We start from the raw sequence: 23,010 nt of genomic DNA, 5'->3' as shown, positions 1-23,010 counted from the left end.
GGAAGGTAAGAAAATGCATACACGTCAAATTAGTTTATGTACTCGATCATAGTCCTAACCAAGAAGCAGATCATGGTGGTCCAAGAATATTGGCTAAAGTTTAATACTTTCCACATTTTGGAGAATCGTGTGTTGCTTAAAAGTCAGATAAGGGAATAATGGGTCCTCTTCCTCCTTTTATTTTCTTCCCCCCTTCTCCTCCAAATTTCAAACATACAAAAAAAGTTCAAACAGTTGTGAAAAATGTTACTTCCCAAATGTCCACATGAGCTGTAACACCAGAACATGAAGCTGTTCTGACAGCCCGTGTTCATGGGTCTCGTGACTCTCGTGACTCAGTGTGACATGAGTTCCTTTGTCTGTTATGCTTGGTCTCCTCTATTCTGTAGGTCTGAAATAAGTGTAAGATCTTTCTGCAAAGACAGTCAGTGGACACAAAATAATTTCCCATCAGGCCAGGTCTAACTCCTGGCAAGCACAGGTCACCTGTGCTCTTTCCCTGTGGCCACGCCTCCAGACTTGCTAGCAGTCGACTTCATTACGAAAATGTCCCAGTGGTTTTACTGGACCCACATGAATTTGTACTTACCCTCAGGCAGCACTATCAGAAAACTAAGACTATAAAGTTTGCAAAAAAAAGAGAATCAGCCCTCATATTATTTTGTAGTTTTGATTTTTATTTCTACTTGGCATTAATGGGACTTTAAAATGTCATCATGGACTCATTTTTTTTCAATTTCTGTTTATTGACTTAACCTCTTGATATCTGAAATCTACTGTTAAGACTAGATGCCAAAGATAATTTTAAAAATATTTCAAGGGATTAAATATTATGCAAATAAAGAAAAACCTTAAAAAAAAACAATTGTATTATTTCTGGGTGTATACCTACAAGAATTGAGAATACTGAAGAGGTATCTGCACATCCGTGTTCACAGCAGCACTATTCACAACAGCCAAGAGGTGGAAGCAACCCAAATGTCCATCAACGGGTGAATAAACAAAATATGGCACATACATACAAGGGAACACTCTGCATCTTTGAAATGAAAATCCTGTCACATTACAACATGGATGGACTTTGAGGACACCCTGCTAAGTGAAATCAGTTGGTCACAAAGGATAAATACTTCATTTTATGAAGTCTGTAAAGTAATTCATAGAAGAAATCCAAATTCAAATCCAATCCATAGAAATGGGAAGTAGAAGGGTGGTTTCCAGGGCTTGGGGGAAGGGCACAAAGGGCGTCTGTTTAATGGATACTGAGTTCTGCAAGATGCGGAAGTTTTGGAGCTCTGTTTCTCAACAATGTAAATATACTTAACACTACTGAACTGTACACTTAAAAATTGTTAAGATGATCAATTTTGTGGTCTGTTTACCACACCCCAAAAGTAAAACACAACTGCATTGTTTGCATATAGATTTTTGATGAAGGTGGGGCAGGACAGATGCTTATAATGTATGCACAATATGTACCCTTATAATGCAATTTCCTTTTAAACCATACACCAAAAAACCTTTCGTAAACTTAGCATTTATTAAATACATCAGGTACCATGCATCCTAAATTATAGTTTACTAATTAGGGAGGAATAACGAAGGGTACAGACTGAAAAGAAACTGGCTATTCTGTCTGATCTTTTATCTGTGAGATTATCTGATTTATATCTGTCTTGTCCACACAGCAGACAGTGAGCTCCAGTGCTTGGCTGTGTTCACCATTGTATCTCCGGGCCTAGAAAGTAGCACCTAAGTATTTATTAGATGAATGAATACAGTGTTAAACACTTGGAGGTGTAGGAAAACCTGGGTCTGTAATCATCAAATTCAGGTGTAGTAAGAGATATACCATAAAGGAGGCAGAATCAACTTTCAAAAAACTAATTTTAATCAAAACAAAAATTGTTGATCATTAACAAGTTTATAAAACAGTGATTTAGTTACATAAATAAATTGATATCAGTGTATCAAATCTTAATTACTTTCAACTTCATGAGCATGTTTACATGGGTGATGAAGTACAACCTTTTTTTTTCTTTTTACCTATTATAATAAATAAAATGGAGCGCATGAAATAGTTCTAAACAAAAATACCTACAAACATACCTCTAGCATGTTCTCTAATGAAGGGAACAAGAGACACTGGACAACTTTTGCACCAAAACATAAAAATTGCTTTAAAAAGCACAAGGTTACAGAACCATCAGCTAAAGTAAAGACACTATACTGTAACCAAAGTTGGTATTTAATAATATAATGAACAGTTTGGTAGTTAGATCTCCAGTTTGGTTATTTTAAAGCATTAAGACAAGGCAAGATAGAAGGCTGCTTTTGTTTTGAGTAATTCTAGAGAAAATAAAATATATTTAAAAAAAAAAAAGAAAGAAAACTGAAAAGTAGAACAGTCATACCTACACAACTTTCTGTCCTGCACAAAGTCAAAATACCTATGCAGAATAGACATATAATATATATAATGTTATTTGTGCACAAAGGTTAGCTTATTAGCTCACTGCAAAGGCGTTATGTATCATATGTCAATTGTTTTGGAAAACATTTTGCGTTTGTGTCAAAAGGATATTTCTTTTAAGTTTCCTAGGCTAGGAGGCACGAACCCCAGTTCTGGCATACTGTATATTCTTAATGCTAAGGCTTGCTGCTCTGGCTGTGTATTTGATGTCCCTCTTTCTTCTAGTGCCGGTTACAAGCATGTGTGGTGTAGTGGTTGTTTTTGTTGGTGGTATGTGTGTGTCTGGTGTGTGTATACATATATATATGTATACATAAGTTGTATAAATATATATACATATATAATTTCTCCCAATAGATCTCAGTCCAACCATGCAATCCAAAAGGTGGCTCTGCATAGATGCCCAGCATGAAGTTCACCACCTGAGCCAACCCTGAAGCAAGGCGCACTTTTAGTCCTTCTGATAGGTTTTCTCAGTTTTTTTGTTGTTTTTGTTTAAAACCAAGCTACTGCAGCTTCAAGTATTTTGCATTACATAGAATATTTTTTTTATAAATTAGTTAATGTTATATTTTCAATATTCAGACATATACTATAATATATATACAGTACAATAAATGCTCTCATTCTTTTTTTAATTTTTTTGATAAATCCCTGAGAATGTATGTTGACAGTCGCTAAGTTTCCACATGCACAAGCATTGTGTGCCATGCTTCTGGACGAACAGCACTGCAAAGCCACGTGGGTCAGCCTTTTAACTATTAGTATTTCATTTTGTTGGTTTGTTTAAATATGCTGAAAATGTAAAGATGAGTTACAAAGAAGTAAAGCTGAATCCATTCGAGGTACTTATCACAGGATGGAGGTGTTTTGTTTGGTTTTTAAAGCCATTTCAATTATTTTTTTTTTGAGGCTGTGAACGTATACAGAAAACAGGAGAGCTATGTGGACTTTCGCCACTTGACAACATATACTCAGTGTAAACCAAACCTTTTTAACCTCTCTCTCATACAAAATTAAAAAAAGAAAAGAATTGAAAAAATAATAAAAGAAAATAAAAAGGGAAGAAAATTAAGAACACACAAACTTTCACATGACAATTTAGTCTGCAAACGCAATATAACTATACACATATAATACCGGTGTGGCTCTGTTCTTTAAGTTAAAAAGGGTACAAAGGCAGGCTCAAGTAAAAACAAACCATCCCTCCCACCCCTACCCCCACCCCCACTCATACAAGTTCTATCAACCAAACCTCTCCCGAACCAACATCATCAGTTTCTTTTTGCCTTTGTAGATTTGTTTCAGGTTGTCAATAAATTGTGTAAACTGAATGTGTCCGTCATGCGCCATTAAGAAGGTCTCTCGGGCCTTGCTGAGGAACTCTATAAACTCACTATAGTGCCGAGGGCTGATGTGTGTGAGTCGGGAGTGCGTTGTGTTGATGTAGGCCCCAATCGTGGCATCCAAGAGTTGCCTCAAGGGCGCTTTGTCCAGTGACATGAGCTTACCAGAGTTCCTCCTTCCATGAAGTCCCACCATGCCAGGAGTGGTCAGAGTGCACCTGCGCAAAATGTCTGACAGTACCGTTGCACACTTAACACTCTTGACCACCAGAGGTATTATAGCTGCAAGTTCGTTTTTACCAAGGGAGTGGCTGAGCGCACAGGCCCACAAAACGTCGTTAATGGCAGGGTGCGTGTCCTGATTGTAGCTCAGGTTGAGATGGGTCATGGCCAGGGTGGCCAGCTTGTAGGCCCTCATGGGGTATCCGCGGTGCTCCATGTACCGTGCTATTGTAAAGAGCTGGGTGTAGCTCATGCCGGTTGTAGCAGCGTCAAGAACAATTTGGTATGCCGTCTCGAAAGCTATGTGATCCTTTTCACACAGGGTCAGCGCAGAGAGGGCACAGTTCTGAGGGTCCTTCATGGCACACTGCAATGCGAGTGTTCGGGCACTGCTCGCCAGCTTTTCCTGCTGATGGCAGTCCAGATGGAGGCGGACGATGGTGCTGTTGGACATCACCGTGGTTGCAACGATACTCGTGGCCTCAGTGGGAGTGAAGAGGGTAAACCAGCTCTGCATGATGCTGTCTAGGGCATAAACACCTGCAATGGCAGACGGAGAAGCCCGGTTACCGACAAGGATGCTGCCTGGAGGTCTTGTTTATTCTCACTTTATAATCGATGCTTACGTGGATAACCAGCACAGGATGTGAGCCGGGCCAGAAAATCCTGTAAGGTAATGTGCCTGGGAGCAACCTTGTAGGGTAAGGTCATTACATATCATTATTCAGAGCAGTGCCTGAAAGTAACATGAACTTCCTGTAATACAGAAATACAGAACTAACTCTCTCGGTTGCACTGTGCTACTTGCCATTTCAATGACTTTTTGCTAATGAGTTCTAGTTCACTGGGGCTTCCTGTCAGTTAGCCACTACAGAATCTGAGTCAGAAAACTACAACCTTCACCAAAATAGGTAGTTTTTATGCGGTGTGTGTGTTTGTGGGTGGGTTTGAAGTACACAAGACATAAAATGATTAAGATACACAAAGAAAGCAGGAAAATGTGACCCATACTCAAGAGAAAAAAGTCAACAGAAGCAGACCTACAGATGACTCAGCTGTCGGAAATGCTGACAAGGACTTCAAAATAACTATTTTAAGTACACAGACACAACATGCCTCAGCTGTAGGGAAATCCTAAAGGCGAGTGATTTAAAAGAGAAGGCACTAAATTGCAGAGAGAAATCAGGCATGTATCTTGGTGCCGGGGAAGGGGAGCCGTGTGGCAGTTCTTAAACTGGTGTTATTTTCATGTGGTTTCACTACAGCATCACATCAATAATCTAAAAGTCATTTTTATGTTGAGACCAACTCTCCATTTTCAAAAATAACAAACCATTACAGATTAATGAGAGAAAAATAACAAGAATGATTTTACAGTATCTGCCGTGTTGGTATTTAAATACTGGGGGGGGGGGTGTCTCCTCAGGAGGTATGCATCCTTTTCTGATGCAAAACAGGAAGAAAGAAAGACAGCTGAACCAATCGCATTTCAACAGCCCCCACCTTGTTTGGGCCTGCACTCCTGCTGGGAACGGGCTTTTCTCTGGGCCTGACTGCTGGTGCAGAGGCAGGTAGCTCAAGGGCCTCACAAATCGTGGCTCACAAGCTACTAGGGATCTCCTTATGGTTAGCTAGTTTCTCACACACCTGAAAGGTCACCTAAAGCACACCCAGTGGTCCTCTCTGCTGGATACCATGACATGTGCCCTAAGGTGACCAAGAAAACACTCAGAGCATCCAGGGAACTTTATATTATGTTCATTGAAACAGGCTGAGCTACTGATCCAGTCTCAAGTTAGTTTCAAAGGTGGGCTCCAATCAGTCAAGGATTCACTCTGGTACCCTTTAATATAAAATGGTAAACTTGACTATCACCAAAAGTTACTAAAAGCACCTTAATAGTGACAGAACAAACGGATAAAAAGTGTTTGCTCGCTGACTTATCCCATTAAAAAGGGCTTGGGGCCTTATATACTTGGCGGTTGGGAGGAGGAGCAGTGCCCAGTGTGTACAAGGGAAGGGTCGGAAGAAGGGAGCCCCTGCAGGTTGCTGGAAGGGGCAAGGATCTCAGCGACGTCAAGGTGCAAGGGCGAAGCTGCGCGTGTATCTGTGCAGGAGGAGTTAAAGTGGACACGAGGTGCCTGGCGAAGTCCCTCCTCCAGGGTTTACCTACCCACTTCAGTAGCACATGTCACCAGCCACCTGACCATCTCCCGCCGTCGCCAATTTAAGGTTGACAGTGTCATTCGCATAACCTATAGAGAGAGGATTAACAAAATGTTTTGGACGATTATCCCAAGTCAATGGAAATATGAAAGGAGTCATTCCAGGGTATGAACCACAGGCACACTCCCTACCAGCAGGAGGCCGGAGAGCCACATTTAGAGCAAGCTCTGCATATGAGCTGGATTTGTTCCCTGTTCCCTTTGCGGGCCTGTCCCAGCCACTGAGGCTGGACGTCCACATTCTACTCCTCCTCCTGGTGGGCCCACTGATCAGATGCGGCATCCTGGGCAAGTCACTCACTGAATCACTTTTCTCATCTGCAAAATCAGAGGCCTGGACAGAAGCATTCAGCATAGTCCATGCCCTCCGCTCTTCCCCAGCTTTATGTTCTGCGGTTTTAGATTTCTGAGGCTCCTCTGAACTAAGTCTGATTAGAAGTTCTTGGGTGGCAAGGAAGTTATTTTAGGAATTTTAAAAAACTGATTTGAGAGAGGAAAGGAGCGAGAACGTGGCGGGGGGGCGGGGAGAAAGAGAAAGAGCAACAGAGAAACATCAATTGTTGTTCCACTTATTTATGCATTCATTGGTTGATTCTTGTACATGCCCTGACTGGGGATTAAACCCACAACCTTGGTGTGCTGGGATGACACTCTGACCAACTGAGCTACCCACCCAGGCTACAAAGAGGTATTTTAAAATAATTGTTTTAGTTTTTTGTTTTTCTTCCCCAATCTCTGGTTGCTCTTGTCTGGGAAGAAATCACCTTTGACATCACTGGCGATCTGATTTTGTTTTTCACTTTCTAATAACAGACCCCAAGATAAAATAACCCTCTGTTCCTGCTTCCCCCATTCTTTAAGATTCAGAAAATCAGGGACGAAACTCCTGAAACTTTGAAAGACCTTATGGGACTCATTCCCAGGTCCTAAAAGGAATCAGGCATAGAGTTAAGTTCTCAGTAACCTGCCATTTATCCAAAAAATCTGCCAGAATTCCAAATAACCAGAAAACTTGTATTAATGTGTTTTTTTTTTGCATCATATTTTTAAGAGGCAAAAGAAATGAAAACAAGCCTAGTAACCTAAATTTATTTTTAAAAATAAACTTCTAAAATGTCATTTTATTGCTTAAATGCAATAAATCTCCTATAACCCTCTGCTTGTACCATATTATACACAGTAAGTGCATTTTCTTATAATTCAGTTCTTTAAACTTTGTTAATGACTGTAAGGAGAAACCACAACTAGAAAACCAGATTAACCATCTAATCAGGCATTCTATTCCCCATACTTCTGAAAACTAGAGGATAACAATTTCTTTGTTTTTCATGGGGGAGAAAAAAACAAATATAAATATTCCCCGAGAAAAATGAAAATATAAACTTTTCAGTTCCAGGTTTACACAGTAAGTAATCTTTTCAGAGACTGTAGAAAGCAAACATATATCTGCATAACTAACTGAAAATGTCCTTGGTAATGTCTCAGCAGCCTGAACACTGATGCTGGACGCTAGCCCAATCACCCCTCCTTTACGGAATTTTCTCGGTTGTAAAAAGAAACTAGAACCACCCACCTATTATAAAAATGCAAACATCCATAAAAATTCATACTTCCTTTAAAAACTTACCTCTAATAGCTAAATCTTTATTATACATGATAGCTTCATTTAAGTCTCATATGAGCAATAATTCTTCTCCATTCAGTAAAGGAGAAATGGTGACATTAAGGCTATACTTAAGAAAATGTTTTTTGTTTTTTTAATCTGAAAGACACAAAATCAAGCTTCTAAATGTAATAAACCCAGTCCCTGCCTCAGTGCTCTCCTGAAAGTCTAATAGATGTGTGCATGAAACTGTTTACTAGCACTAAAAAAATCCAAATAAACAAACAGAAACAACCCTATGGTGGCGCCTGTATGTAGCAGTCCTGGTGCCCCAGGAAAGACCACCAGTAACATACCTGCAGGCCCAGCTCCAGAGACACTTTCAACAGAGTGATGTCTGGCAAGCTGTCCATGAGTGTTGCTATTTTAAATGCATCCTGGGCAAGCTTGAAGATGTGGGATGAGGAGTGAATGTTTTTCTGAATGGATTCTAATACTGTTTCCAGCCTCCGAACATCACCTGCAATGAACAAGGAAAAACCAATCAAATCAAAGTAAAACAAATAAACCATACCCCCCCCCCACACACACACGGAAAAAAGGAAACAAAATAAAACATACAACACAAGTTAATTTAACAGAAATGCTCACAGATGGCACGGATGTAACTACTAAGTGTCCCAGAGTCACTGCAATGTCTATGAATCTCTGCTTCACAAAAAAGGAAACACCGAGACACACCCTCAATGACTAAAAATACGTACGACCCAGAACCAACAGGAGATAACAAATAGCTCTCCTGGTTTCTACTTAAGTATTTTGGTGAATATTTCACAGAGGAAAAAAAAAAAAACAAAACGTAACCTAACTTTTTAATCTGCTCCTGAGTCTCGACCACCACTTACACGGCATGGCAACTACACCTGAACTCTGCCAGCAGCAAGTTTAACGACACAGTTAAATGAGGGAAATGCCAGGCTCAAATGAGTAACACCTGTTTGCCCCATACGCTAACATCTAACGAAAAGTATCCCCTACAACCCGATATTTGCACCACCACTGAGAATTTGATAGCAAACATGACCCTTAAAAAAAGGCAAACTAACAAAATAATCATGAGGCCTCAGGACAATCCGGTACCTTTGGCTGCAGTTAGCATGGTGGATGCCAGCTCACACTGCTGGGATTCTATGTGGCTTAGAGTGAACCAACGAGGGTATCGGTTGGGAACAACTGACGCAATGTGGTGTGGGCGGGTAAGGTCTCCCGTTGGAGCAGTAGATTCCAATACTAGTAACCTGTAATGAGAAGAGACAGGGCAGGTGGCTCCTAGTTATTACTTGTCTATCACTTTGGCCACAGGGACTGGCCAGTAGCCAGAGGAGTGGGTAGGCGCTGGGAGAAATGCCCAGGTCCTTGGTGCAGGAAGAGCTGGTACAGCTACTCTCTGCTGTCTGGATGCCAAAGTCACCTCCTTAACTGCTCATTACCCAAACCTAATTCCCTTCTTTAACATTATTCAGAAAATGGCAAAATTCAAGGAAATTAAGACATGTAATAATGACATTTGAAACTCAGCCTTGAGTTTACACCTGCTTTAAAACTTTTAAATCTTACCACTCATTGAAAAATAAAAACCAACAGAAAACTGACAGTGAAGTGAATACTAGGACTGAGATTGTTAACAGTCAGGGATCAGTGGACAGCTGAGATGCATAAGCTTAGCTTATTAAAACACAAAATAAAAGGATAAGTAAAACAAAAATTACTTCCTTTCCATTATTCATACTTTCTAAAAAGTTCCTTATTGCTTCAGGAATCCGTAGTTAGAAAATGTTCTATCGATCATACCAGAAGATGATAAATGCAAATGATCCAAGTATTTGTCCCGTCTTATATAAATTCACTGTGATTTCTCATTTCATTCAATCTTTGATTATGTTGACAAATAAAGAATGATGATTAAAAACAAAGCATATGCTTAGCGATCTCCAAATGTAAGTACCAGAGAGATTAGTATAGTAGCTATAACTACAGTAATTCTTTTATAATCATCAAGACACTGGCCTTTGCTCAAGTACACCAGTGTCAGGACTGGGAAATGAGATCCGGGGGTCAAGAGGAGCAAGCAGGGTCAGGGTGCAAGGCTGGCCTTGGGGTCCCACCCAAGAGCAGTTACTGCTCTGGTAGGCCAAATGCCTCATTCTCTTTCCCTTTTTACTATGGACAGGGATGGCAGCAGTACAGGGTGGCAAGGTAGACAACTAAGTAGTAAGAATTTTGCCAGGGTTGCTATTTAACTTAAAAAAAAAAAAAATCCAGACTGTCCCTATAATTATCAGGCAGATCTTTCCAGAGGTGTTATAGCAAAAACTAGTCAACACCTTTGGAAAGATAAGAAAATGAGTGCTGAAACCCCCCCCTGCAGCCCTTCACCCCTACTTCCACAAGGACGAAGTAGCAAGTAAACTGCAAGTCCCTCCTTCCTGTTCCCCTGCTGCCCTGAGATGCTCTTAGGGTCATGCCTTCGCCCACGGCAAGCCTTTGGCTGGGGGAGTCATGGCAGGTGGAAGAGAAAAGATGGAAAGCAATTCCCCTGTGTCCTGCTAGTATCCCATGGGTAAAAACTGCGTGGGCGACAACCAAGGGCAAACATAAGGGAGTTTCTGAGGGTGAGAAAAGCAAGGCTTTCAACCTGACAGATAGCTTCACATTAGCCAGACTCACAGACAAACCTTATGCTATTTTACTCTTAAACTTGAGGGTGGTCACAGCAACAGCATCAGGTGGCATCCTAACATTAGCACCCTTCCCTTTACACTGGAGCAGAATTCTCAAATTTGAATAGGTATTGACCTGAGAATTTTTCTTCATCTGACAATTTCTATTTCACCTTCTAAAAGTGGGAAGAGGAACTTACTTATAATTGTGCTTTAAAATACAAACCAAGTGGTATAAAATAATTTGGCGGGGAACTTTTGCTTATGTTAGTTTTTACTTTAGTTATTGGTATTTTAAAAATAAACAAGAGATAACATAAGATTTCTCTGACAGGTAAATGAGATTTCATGTTGCCAAGGAAAGCATGTCAAATTAAAAGATGTCGGCCTCAAAATACACTGACACACAGGAACACACACACACCCCCATCACTGCATAAAAATGAGACCTTCTGAGAGAGACAAACTACACACACAAAAAGGCAGGAATTTGTTTTTTGAATTCACTATACTGGTTGCAGACATATAATCTCTGATGAAAAGATTCCACAGGATCAAACTATTATTCTCCAGCACCTCAAGTTTCTAGGTATGTTCATCGTTTATCTTTAGGTGACTACAACAGGGTTTAATCTGCCCTGTAACATGGAAGTGTTTAACATGTGTTAACATGTCAGAAAGGTGGATATTCCTTTCATAAGCTACAAATAAGACTAACAAATACAATTTTGAATTCACTAAAAAATATTCACCAAGAAAAAATTTGTGATAAAAATAAAAATTTTGTGAACTGACTTTTAAAAGGAAAGTGAAAATAGAAAGGTCAGTGGCAGAAATAACATATTCTAGTTGTTATAACTGAAAAGAGGGACGGAAGAGGAAATGGAAGCAGTCAGAGCTGAGGTGGGCAGATGCTGGAAGACCCCTAATTGTGGGGCCTTCAACGCTAGATACGAGATCTACCTTCAGTCACCCCCCGCTGGAACCCAAGGGTAAGCGGGCGATCTGATGGCTTCCCTACACTACTGATGGCACGTGAAGTCACAGCAGGTGTCGAGGGCTCCCCCAATTACTACATGCAGTTAAGTATACTTATTATTTACCACTGTTTCAAAATTCTAATTTTTTCAAAACAACTCATTATTTAGGAAGATTTCAACTGTTGCTACCATATGGTTAAAGTTGGCCTGAAATGGTTCTCTCCTCCAAAATTCTAGCTTCAAGAAAATGTAGGAAAAAGCCACCATGAGCATGAACATGACAGCAGTCAAGGATACCATTCTTCCTTTACTTTAAAACAGGAGCCAAATAAGTCAACAAACCAACCACTAGACAATCCAAGAAATATATAAATAAATAGGTTCTTTAGATTTTCTGCTGCCTACAGGAAACATGAATGAATAAGAAGTCAGTTACCAGCCATTTGTCCCAGTGGGGAATTTGCATTGCGTCTGCCCGGCTGGGCTGTGAATACGTACCGCATTGCTCTCAGTGCAATTTTGTATGCCAATTCAGCATCATGAGGTAGGAGGGAGGTGAAGAGATACTTGGCAAATGTGTGCATTGGAACGCTCTCCCGATGGATTATTTCGCCTAAACCACTATATGGTCCGGCTGTGGGAAGAGAGCATACACATTTTTAATTCCTAAAAAAGGAACTAAGACTTCTTGTAATGTAGATCTTAAAATTGTTATGTAAAGTTATAACATATACAAGCTAATCTAGTTAATGTAACCTAAGTGACACAGTAGAATGGAATACAAATTCTTAGTAAAAAAATGTTGCTACAGGGTATAGTATCCAATATCAACTTTACTTCAATAACAATCCCCTAACTGTAGCACCGTTAAAACAAGAATCTCAGAACTAAGGGACAGAGCCTTTTCACATTATAACTGCTTCAGGGAAAGAAACCTTCCGATGCATAAAACCTCACTGAATTCAGGAAACACCCTCAGTCAATGTGTGTATCTGAGCATCCGGATTTTCATGTGCACAGATGACTCTGCAGTTTAACTTTGGAACCTGCTCCTGGACCCAATCAAGTCTCAGGGGTACGGACAAGCAGGGTTTCCAGAAAAGAGTGCTCTGATGGGTGGGGGAGGTTTCTGAATCACAAATCCCAATACAAGACTTTAAACATTGTTGTTTCTAATAAATGGGAATAAATATTGATTTTCTGAGTGATTAATAAATAAAGGATAAGTTTACCCATTTGATACTCACCATAGGCAAAAGAAAAACAAAATTAAAGTAACTGGAAATTTACCACTTTTTGGGCTCCAAAAGACCAATCTTAAAAGTGAAATTACATTTAAGCTGTCAAAATTCATTCCTTAGTAAGTTATGACAAGGACGGTGGCAAAGCTGACTTCCCCTGTGTACTCTTTGAATGCTGCCCTAAGAAGGGTGATAACAGACTTTTAAAATAAATTTTGAAAGGAAACCACAGCGGTTAGTTCAACTACTTTCCACTTACGCACCTTGAGGTTTAGTTACTGTAAGGTGTTTAATAAATTAGTTTCCATGTCATCTCTGGGTAAAATCTGTTTCACAATTATGAACCATGACACTACTGCTCGAAGGATATAATGCATGTTTTCCATGTGAAAAATCAGTCTGGTGAAGAGTTTAGAATGCAAGAAATGCAGTTCAGAAGAAATGGTGAGAGGAATTACTGGACTGGGTGTGGAGTAGGAGCATTATATATTACAGGTCATTTTAACAGAAGCCATTTTTAAATTTCATTGTTTTATTTTTGGTTAGTATTTTTTAATTGTTCATTATTTAAGTACTTGGAAAATCATTTAATAAACAACTTATCTTTTTTACCTAAGCAAACTAAAATCCACCCTAGATTTCTAATTTTACCAAATCTATTAATCTTTTTCTTATCTTTAAGATATTTTAAAATGTTTTAATGACCTGATATTCTTCAACAGTTGAAATAGCATTATAGCTCCACCTTTAATTCATGTAACGAGGCCAAATTATATAAGTTATTATTATAAACTGAATGTTTGTATCTTCCACCCCAATTCCACATGTTGAAGCCCTAAGTCCCAATGTGACTGCATTTGCAGAAAGGGCCTTCATGAAAGTAATGAAGGTTAAAGGGTGGGGAGCTGATCCAATAGGATTAGTGTCCTTTATAAGAGACACCTGAGATGTATCCCCCTCTCAGGAAGCTATCTCTAAGCCAGAAGAGGGACGTCACCAGAAACTGAATTGGCCAGCACCTGACCTTGTACTTTTCAGTCTCCAGAACTGTGAGAAATAAATTTCTATTGTTTAAGCCATGCAGGCTAGGTATTTTGTTATGGCAGCCTCAGCAGATTAAGATGCTAACTCTATTTTGCTTAAGGACTAAATGTGGCAAATTTATAGATTTTCTTCACTGCTCTTCCATTTCATTCCAATGTTTCCTTTAAACCATCAAGCTCCTTTTTAAATTTTATTTTATTTTTTACTCTGCAGGGAAAGCCAGTATGCATAATCAATACTTGCGATGACACCTCCCAACAAGCAAAACATAGTTTTTTTTATTTGTGGATTATTTGTGGATTAATAATCAGTGTAATTCGTGAACCTCAGTGTACTGAATAATGAAAGACTGAAATTTGGTACTAAGTTTCCCAGAAATGCTTTTTCGACATGCCAAGATTGAGGCCAGAAGTTATTAACACTTAGTGACAATACAGGGTTATTGCGTCCTCTTTTTCAGATACCTCAGTCTGTGATTTTTGCCCTTGAAATTCTCAGAGTATAAACGCATGAAGAACTAGATGCCCCAGTGCAGTCAACTCAGTTGTGAAGGGCTTTATCTTCTGGAATTTACAGGAACTGTCCCTTGGCTTCCCTCTTGGACCATTTCCTGTCCTGCACTACCCACACTCCACGGGCTTAGCAAGGTCAGGAAAGGAGGGAAAGCTGGGATGAGTCAACAACACTCTTTATCAGGCACAGTTCTTACAAAAAAGTTTAATGGGGAGGTATGAACTAATCAAAGACAAGACAGTTAAACATTATTCATGAGTAATGAACATGAAGAACATTTTAAAAAGTAAATGATAAAAAGATAACAGACACCATAAGCATTGAAAAGCACACAACCCTCTTCCTATCTTTCAATATAATGAAAACCAAAACTCAGTTACTAAGAGGCAGTGACAACATAAAAAAAGCTTGTGGCTGATGATTTTGATTATCTCAAAAGAAATGAGAGGAAAGTGAAAGAAAACAGTAATGAAAGAATCAAGATCACTTAAGATTTGCTGAGATAGGCTTTTACGTAAAGAAAAAAAATTAGGCAAGTGCCTCAAAAAATAATAGGAATTTTAATAAATTTAGGCATGCTATTCAATACATTTTCCCTTTAAAATGCATTTCTTGCCCTGCCTGGTGTGGCTCAGTTGATTGGGCATTGCCCCACAAAGTAAAGGGTCACCAGTTTTATTCCCCATCAGGGCACACGCCTGGGTTGTGGGCTCCGTCCCTGGTCAGGGAGCGTATGAGAATCAACGGATGAATGTTTCTCTATCACATTTTCTCTCCTTCTCTTTCTCCCTCCTGTACCCTCTCTCTAAAAATAAATACTTTAAAAAATGCATTTCTGAAACATATAAATATAGCCCTGGCTGGGGTGGCTCAGTGGATCGAGTTCCAGCCTGCAAACCAAAGGGTCAGTAGTTCAATTCCCAGTCAGGGCACATGTCTGGATTGTGGGCTAGGTCCCCAATAGGAGGCGCGCAAGAGGCAACCACACATTGATGTTTCTCTCCTCTTTCTCCCTCCTTTCCCCTCTCTAAAAATAAATAAATCTTTAAAGATATAAATAAAACATATAAATGTATAATGTATTTAGTGAAAGTATTTTCTTTCAGATGAGACTGGGCACATTCAGGGTGGTATGGCCATAGACATGAAAGTATTTTCTTTCAAACAGATCTCTAGCTTTGGACACATAAAAAAAGGTTTTGAGGACTTCTGGCCAAGACGGAGGTGTAGGTAGATATGCTTCACTTCCTCACACAACCAAAAAAAGGACAACAACCAATTTAAAAACAAAAAACAACCAGAACTGCCAGAAAAATCCACCTGTATGGAAGTCCCACAACCAAGGAGTTAAAGAAGAAACATTCATCCAGACCAGCAGGAGAGGCAAGGACGGGCAGCCAAGGGCAGAGAGGACTCAAGGCAAGGCAGTGGCTGGCAGACCAGGTGATCCCACATTCGTGTGTAGATAAACTGGGAGGAACTAATGGGGAGCGAGACAGACTGCGCAACCCAGGGTTCCAGTGCGGGGAAATGAGGCCTCAAAATATCTGGCTGTAAAAACCTGTGGGGTTGTGGTGGCAGGGGAAACTCCCAGTCTCACAGGAGAGTCCATTAGAAGGATCCACAGGGTCCTAGAATGTACACAAACGCACCCACCCGGGATTCAGCAGCAGCAAAGTGCAATTCGCCTGAGGGCAGTGAGGGAAGTGACTGAAAGCAGGGCAAGAGCTGAACAAGTGGCACTGTTCCCTCTCTGACCCCTCCCCCACACACAGTGCCACAATGCAGCGAAGTGGTTTGCTCCACCCTGGCAAATACCTAAGGTTCTACCCCTTATAATGTAACAGGCGTGCTGAGACAAAGAAATATAGCCCAAATGAGAGAAAAGATCAAAACTCCAGAAAAAGAACTAATTAAGCAATGAAGATATAGCCAACCTATCAGATGCAGAGTTCAATACACTCATAATCAGGATGCTCACAGGAATGATTGAGTATTGAGAGGAAGAAGTAAGGGCTATACTACGTATTTAAATTTATACAAATTATATAAATTTTATACAAAGGAAACATACAGGGAACCAACAGCGAAGGGAAGAAAACCAGGACTCAAATCAATGATTTGGAACAGAAGGAAGAAATAAACATTCAACAGGAACAGAATGAAGAAATAAGAATTCAAAAAAAAAAAAAATGAGGAGAGGGTTAGGAACCTCTGGGACAACTTTAAATGTCCAACATCCAAATCATGGGGTGCCAGAAGGAGAAAAGGAAAGAAAGAAATTGAAAACTTACTTGAAAAAATAATGCAGAACTTTCCCAATCTGGCAAAGGAAATAGACATGCAAGTCCAGGAAGCTCAGAGAGTCCCAAAGAAGTTAGATTCAAGGAGAAACACACCAAGACATGTTATAATTAAGTTACCCAAGATTAAAGATAACGAATTTTTTTACTAAGTGATACTATATTTAGGTAATAAACATGCCTATGAAACTCACTGACTGTAACAACCATGATAACTACCATATTAAATATATTCATACAATACTCCCGCCGTAAAGTTTAGTGCCTAAATAAAATTGGCTAAACAGAGTGGGAAATCTCTTTATTAAAATCAGCAAGAGGAAAAGAGAGTTACTTACAAAGGGGTTCCCATAAGACTATCAGCTGATTTCTCAAAAGAAACCTTACACGCAAGACAGGGCTGGAAAGAAGTATTCAAAGTCATGAAAGGCAAGGACCTATATCCAAGATTACTCTATCCAGCAAAGCTATCATTCAGAATGGAAGGGCAGATAAAGTGCTTCCCAGATAAGGAAAAACTGAAGGAGTTCATCATCACCAAGCCCTTATTGTATGAAATGTTAAAGGACTTATCTAAGAAAAAGATCAAAACTATGAACAGTAAAATGACAATAAACTCACAACTATAAACAACTGAATCTAAAAGACAAAAACAAACTAAGCAAACAACTAGAACAGGAACAGAATCACAGAAATGGAGATCACATGGAGGGTTATCAGAGGGAGGGGGAGGGGGAAAATGGGGAAAAAGGTACAGGGAATAAGAAGCATAACTGGTGGTACAAAATAGACAGGAGGAGGTTAAGAATAGTATAGGAAATGGAGAAGCCAAGGAACTTAAATGCATGATCCATAGACATGAACTAAGGGGAGACTACTGGAGGGAATGGGGATACTGGGCAGAGGGGGCCAAAGATAGAAAAATTGCGACAACTGCCATAGCATAATCAATAAAATACACTTAAAAAAAGAGGTTTTGAAATGCTATTTTCTCTAAATCCTTTCCCCATATAGAACAGTTCTGAATATAAGATGAAGGTACCATACTTCATAAGCCTATCAATCAAAGAGAGCTCCATAATAACAGGTATTTGATAGAATGTCATCAATTAGACATCACTTAAATATACACAAAAACTTAGGCTACTACTAATTACACTTACGTCTTTTTGAGAAAGAAAAAAATTTTAATAAACATGCCAGCCAGAATCTGTTCGGCCCTTTAGCACTTAACCTTATAAAAAGAAGAAAATTAGGCTTTGCCTTAGAGAGGTTATGAAATTTTAACTTGCTGAATATATCTAATGATTTCTCTGAAATAACGAAAATTCACTCCTGCAGCTTTCAGTCCTTTGTTAGCATGTGCAAATGACAGGTTCAAAACCCAGACGTTATGTAACAGCCAATAATTCAGAGGAATGCCAATCAATTTCCATTTTATGATTTAAATGATCAAGCAAAGAGGAATATGGCTACCGACAATAGCTCACTAAATATCAAACTTGTATTTATCTCAGAAACAACAGTCAAAATAAAAAGTCCTTTTCAGAGCTTGTGGCATTAAATGGGGCTCATTTCTAATAGGTCGTCCTACATGACCACCTAAATCAAATGATATAAATCTAAACATCTGTATTTTTTATTAAGTGATACTATATCTAGGTAATAAACATACCTATGACACTGACTGACCATACCAACCAAGATAACTACCATAATAAATACATTCAAACAGTACTCCCAACATAAAGTCTAGTGCCTAAATAAAATTGGCTAGACAAAGTGGAAATCCTCTTTATTAAACTACCTTCTAATAGGAAGACTGCTTGCTTGCGAAAAATTTTCACCAGTGTGTCATCCAATTCAATTTCCTGAAGCTTGGAAATGAGCTGCTCCTCATTCCGGCAAACCTTCTCTTGTGTGTACAGCCCGTCGGGCATGATACGCTGCTGTCCCAGCCCTATCAGGGCTACTTCCACAGCTAATGTTAAATATGATTCCCCTTCTTCTAAGAATTTGTGTGCAGGTAGATGCTGGTATTCCAAAGCTTTGCATTGTCCCATGTTCTCTGTAAAATGTCATAAAAGAAATCGGAGTTCAGAAACTACTATTTTAGGTACAAATATTTATTTTACCCAGTATCGTAAATGAATTATTGGCTTAATTCCAAGAAGGTCAGAAAATAAGTATATAGTTTTCCAGTACATTTTTTTTAAATGCCCTTGAATGACTAAATGTGTATGTTTTGAAAGATGGAATATTACAAATATTTTTCTCCCATTGAAAATGAATCACCAAAGAAAACTATAAATCTAAGATGAGATACTAAAGACTATTTAAGAGTTGTGAAAATTTTTACTTAAACAAGTGTAAAATTATATGATGACTGCAATAGTTACCAAGTCTTAAAACCTTGGCATTAAAAAAAAGTTTGCATACATTTATCACAATGTTAAAATTTATCATGAAAACAGTAGAAAACACAACACATGTAACCCAGATCCTTTTTTGTTATCAAAGAGTCATTCAGTTACCACCAGAGTAATGATTCTTTAAAGATTCTCTTGTCTCTGTTGTTTCTATTGGAAATTTTAACAAACTTCAACCATCGAACTCACAAGGAAAGCGCATTCATAGTCACACTTTCCCCTCTCCTGATAGAGTTTTGGGTCACCCAGAATCCATGAAGGCAACCAACCGTCACAGGAGAACCCATGGAGAGGAAGAAGCCATGGGAGCAGCAAAGGGACAGTCCTTCCTCCCTCCCACATGAGGCACACATCATTTTTAGTATCTTTATGCTGGAAAACAGTCATAAATGCAGATAAATTCTTAGATGCACAATCACTGACTAGAGAGAATAAATATCCTTAAGGTTCTTTACACATGCTGTCAACCGTTGAATCCAAGCCTGCCTGAGAAGTGTGAGAGTGCCCATTTCCTTGCTCTCTTGCTAACTCCAGGTATTGTAAACCGTATAGATTCATAAAACACAGTGAAGAAAAATAATGACCATGTCATTCAGAGTTTAGGGAAAAAAAGGCACATGAGACAAATGTCAACAGTTTTACCTGTGAAGTCAGAGAATCCAGGGAAGCTTTCATCATCCATGCGGCAGGCTTCCATAAGGCTGCTGAAAAGAGTGCCCACAGGGTCCAGCGGGTGTCCGACCCAGCCCTCCAGATTGGTTATCGAGGTTATGCTTTTATGGGGTAGCTCTGTGTAAGAAAAGGAAATTGAGAGATGGAAAGAAGTAAAGGGAAGAGAGGCCTTACCATTTAATAGCAAAACACTGACAAACTAACACTGAGTTTGATTTTAAAACAAAGGTATATATATGCCCCAACTTGTAAACTATTTTGACTTTTAAAAATTCACCTGTAAATCAATATACATGGTACTAACCTCCTAGAACAGCTCCCAGACATCTACTTAAGTCATGCACCCAGGGTACTGGGTTAACATTGGAACATACACTATTAAATTATGTCACATGAGGAAAGTCAATTCCAAATTTTTACTTGAGAAACTAGGGACAATTCCCCTCACTTCCTAAGAGTGACATTAGAGAGGACTAAAAAGTCTCCTCAGAATCACCACTGGATAACTCTACAACTCTATTAAGAAGATACACTCCGAGTCAATACTCACTGGATCTTCTAAATTGGAGACTAAAGGGCAGCAGTAGCCTGGGTCAGACCTAGACTCCCCCATGAATATTATTAAATTACTTTCCTATCACTTTATGAAAGCGTTCTATATCATGGATCAGTAGCCATTTAAGGGAGGACCTTTGCCACAAACAAACTATAGCAAAAGATAATATATAATTTGGATGAAACATACTGAAAAAAAGCTGCAAATATTTTAAGACATATTCCATTGTAAATAATGCAATAGTTTCCATCTAAGCATTTACTAAAGTAATAAATGATAGTAGCTCCTTCTTAAAGGAAAAATAATAAAATCTATATACAATATAAAATATACAAGAAAGAAAACGGCTTGTGAAGTGCTACAAGAGCCATTCCATGAATTCAATATTCCTTTAGAAGTTTTCTGGTTTTGGACTATCAGCTATCAGTACATAAAAATAAAGTGGGGCCTGCCACAATGTACTAAAATTTATAAAAGTTGGGTCCTAGATTCCTTGAAAAGGCCTTTCCCTTTGGTTTCTGTCATGGGTGTTCATATACATAACCAGTATTAAAAAAAAAAGAGATGAGCATTACTCATGGGAACAACCAAATATACGTTTGACAGAGAGAGGGGGAAAAAAAATATTTATATATATTTTATATATTATATATATTATAAATATATATAATATATAAAATATATTTTTATATATTATAAATATATATAAATATTTATATATATGTTGAAGGGAAGTGGTGTGCTTATACAAATAAAATCTGTCAATGGAAACTAAGGATAAACTGACAAAGCATTTTCTCTTTGTAAGGATAAACTGACAAAGCATTTTCTCTTTGTAAAGTATTTCTTCTATATCCTCTTCTTTTTCCACACAAAAATTAGTGAAAAAACAAAGGAATGGGAGAAATAAAATTAAAAAGTGCACTTTTTTAAAATCAAGAAATTGAACTGGTGAAGTAAGTCAGAAAGAGAAAGAAAGATAGCGTATGATCTCACTTATATGTGAAGTATTTAAAAAAAATGAGCTCCGAAATACAGAGATGGGCGAAAAAGGTGAAGGCGATCAAAAGGTACAAAATTTCTGTTACCAAATAAGTAAGTCATGAGGCTATGGCGATTATAGTGAATAATATTGTATTGCATATTTGAAAATTGCTAAGAGAACAGATGTTAAAACTTCTCCCTCATAAGAAAAAAATATTTTGTAACTGTATGTAGTGATGGATGTTAACTAGGCTTATTGCAGTGATTACTTTGAAATATGTAAATATCAAACCATTATGTTGTATACCTGAAATATAATGTTATATGTGAAAGCTGATACATCATGCCATATAGTATTAAAAATAAATAAGATCATTCATTACCAATTGTGTCCATGTAGCAAGTAACTGTTATGGCAATGTGGAATTTTAACAGCTATGAAAAACATTCTTTAAATACGGACAGGAAAAAAAAGTAGGGAAAGATACAAGTATAGATATATAATCCCAGTAATATAATACTTACGAATAGTCTAAAGTAAAGGTTTTCACTGCTCCCAAAAGAGAAATGTATCTAAAAGTGGCCTCAAAGATAACCAGGGGAGTCTAATTTAACATATATTCTAACTTATTTACACGAACTGCCTTTTTACACTTTGCATTTCTTAGATATTGCAACATTTTTACTGAACTCATTTTTAAAAACATTTCTTAGTAAAGGTTATGACAGGATTTTTAAAGATCATATAATCATGAGCTAGTTCTCTTTTTATTGTGTAAAATGTGCTTCACTCTTTATCTTACACTGAGTATTATTATCCTTTATACTTTCCAGAATTAAATACCTTTTGGTCACATATTATGTATGTTTAGGGGAAGGGGGATTTCAGAAAAATTTTAAAAAGGGCCAAGCAGCATATTTTGCAAACACATCTGGTAACTAGTGATGACACGAAGAACATGAAAAACTGAACAAAGTAATGATTATCAGGGATGTTATAGTCCAATCCCATCTGAGCTCCTTTCTTTGGTTCAAACTGTGCCTTTCAAAGTTGCTTCCATTATATAGATGATGTTAATATTTACAATACTTTCAATATAGAGGGTATTAAAAATACAAAAAACTCGATCTAACCTCTAGCCTGTTTCAACAACTTTTGATAATTTTTAGCTGTATCCTATGTGGGGTGTGTTATAATCACCCAAGGATTAAAAACAAAAACATAAAAAGGAAAAACCACAGCAACTAAAACTATCTTTCTGAATAAAAAATAAAATTCCAGAGTAAACACAATCCTGCCAAAGAAACATAAAAAGATTTATATCTATAAGAAGGAACAAGAAGTGCATGAATTATCCAGACAAAGCATATACATTACTTTTTCTGATCAGGGCCTCAGGCCATAATATAACCCTTTGCAATTACTATCACTTAGTAATGCCTATGTAAAACTTAAAACATTAATAAACTGAGATTAAGAGAAGTTAAGCGTGTTCTGTCACTTGACAGTTCATCAAATGTTATATGTAGAATTTTAAAAAATCCAAGGATTTCTCTGTTGTGACTACTTTAAATAAATATCATGTCCTTATGCACAAATCATTAAAAGAAAAAAGTCTGAGAGTACTTATACACTATGCCGGGCCCTGCTTTAAGTACTTTGCAGGACTATTAATCTCAACAACTCCGACAGGTCCTC

General features: G+C 38.2%; 1 protein-coding gene across 1 annotated transcript in view; it reads right to left on the bottom strand.

Moving 5' to 3' along the window:
* Positions 1-3,718: 3,718 nt before the first annotated feature.
* ZSWIM6 (zinc finger SWIM-type containing 6) overlaps positions 3,719-23,010 on the bottom strand; it is a 176,132-nt gene continuing 156,840 nt past the window's right edge. Inside the window, exons 8-14 of the mRNA XM_054578394.1 lie at positions 19,742-19,888; positions 18,478-18,738; positions 12,068-12,203; positions 9,010-9,167; positions 8,226-8,389; positions 6,215-6,296; positions 3,719-4,581 (exon numbers count right to left, since the gene is read on the bottom strand). Coding sequence (XP_054434369.1) covers positions 3,719-4,581; positions 6,215-6,296; positions 8,226-8,389; positions 9,010-9,167; positions 12,068-12,203; positions 18,478-18,738; positions 19,742-19,888 — 1,811 coding nt within the window. The remainder of the gene's footprint in view (positions 4,582-6,214; positions 6,297-8,225; positions 8,390-9,009; positions 9,168-12,067; positions 12,204-18,477; positions 18,739-19,741; positions 19,889-23,010) is intronic.

Source organism: Pteronotus mesoamericanus, unplaced genomic scaffold, assembly GCF_021234165.1.
Source record: "Pteronotus mesoamericanus isolate MK-2021 breed Mesoamerican mustached bat unplaced genomic scaffold, CSHL_Meso_final contig_50, whole genome shotgun sequence".
In the NCBI taxonomy this organism is placed as follows: domain Eukaryota; kingdom Metazoa; phylum Chordata; class Mammalia; order Chiroptera; family Mormoopidae; genus Pteronotus; species Pteronotus mesoamericanus.
Note: the sequence above shows the minus strand (reverse complement) of the source record. Positions and strands in the feature narration are given on the sequence as shown.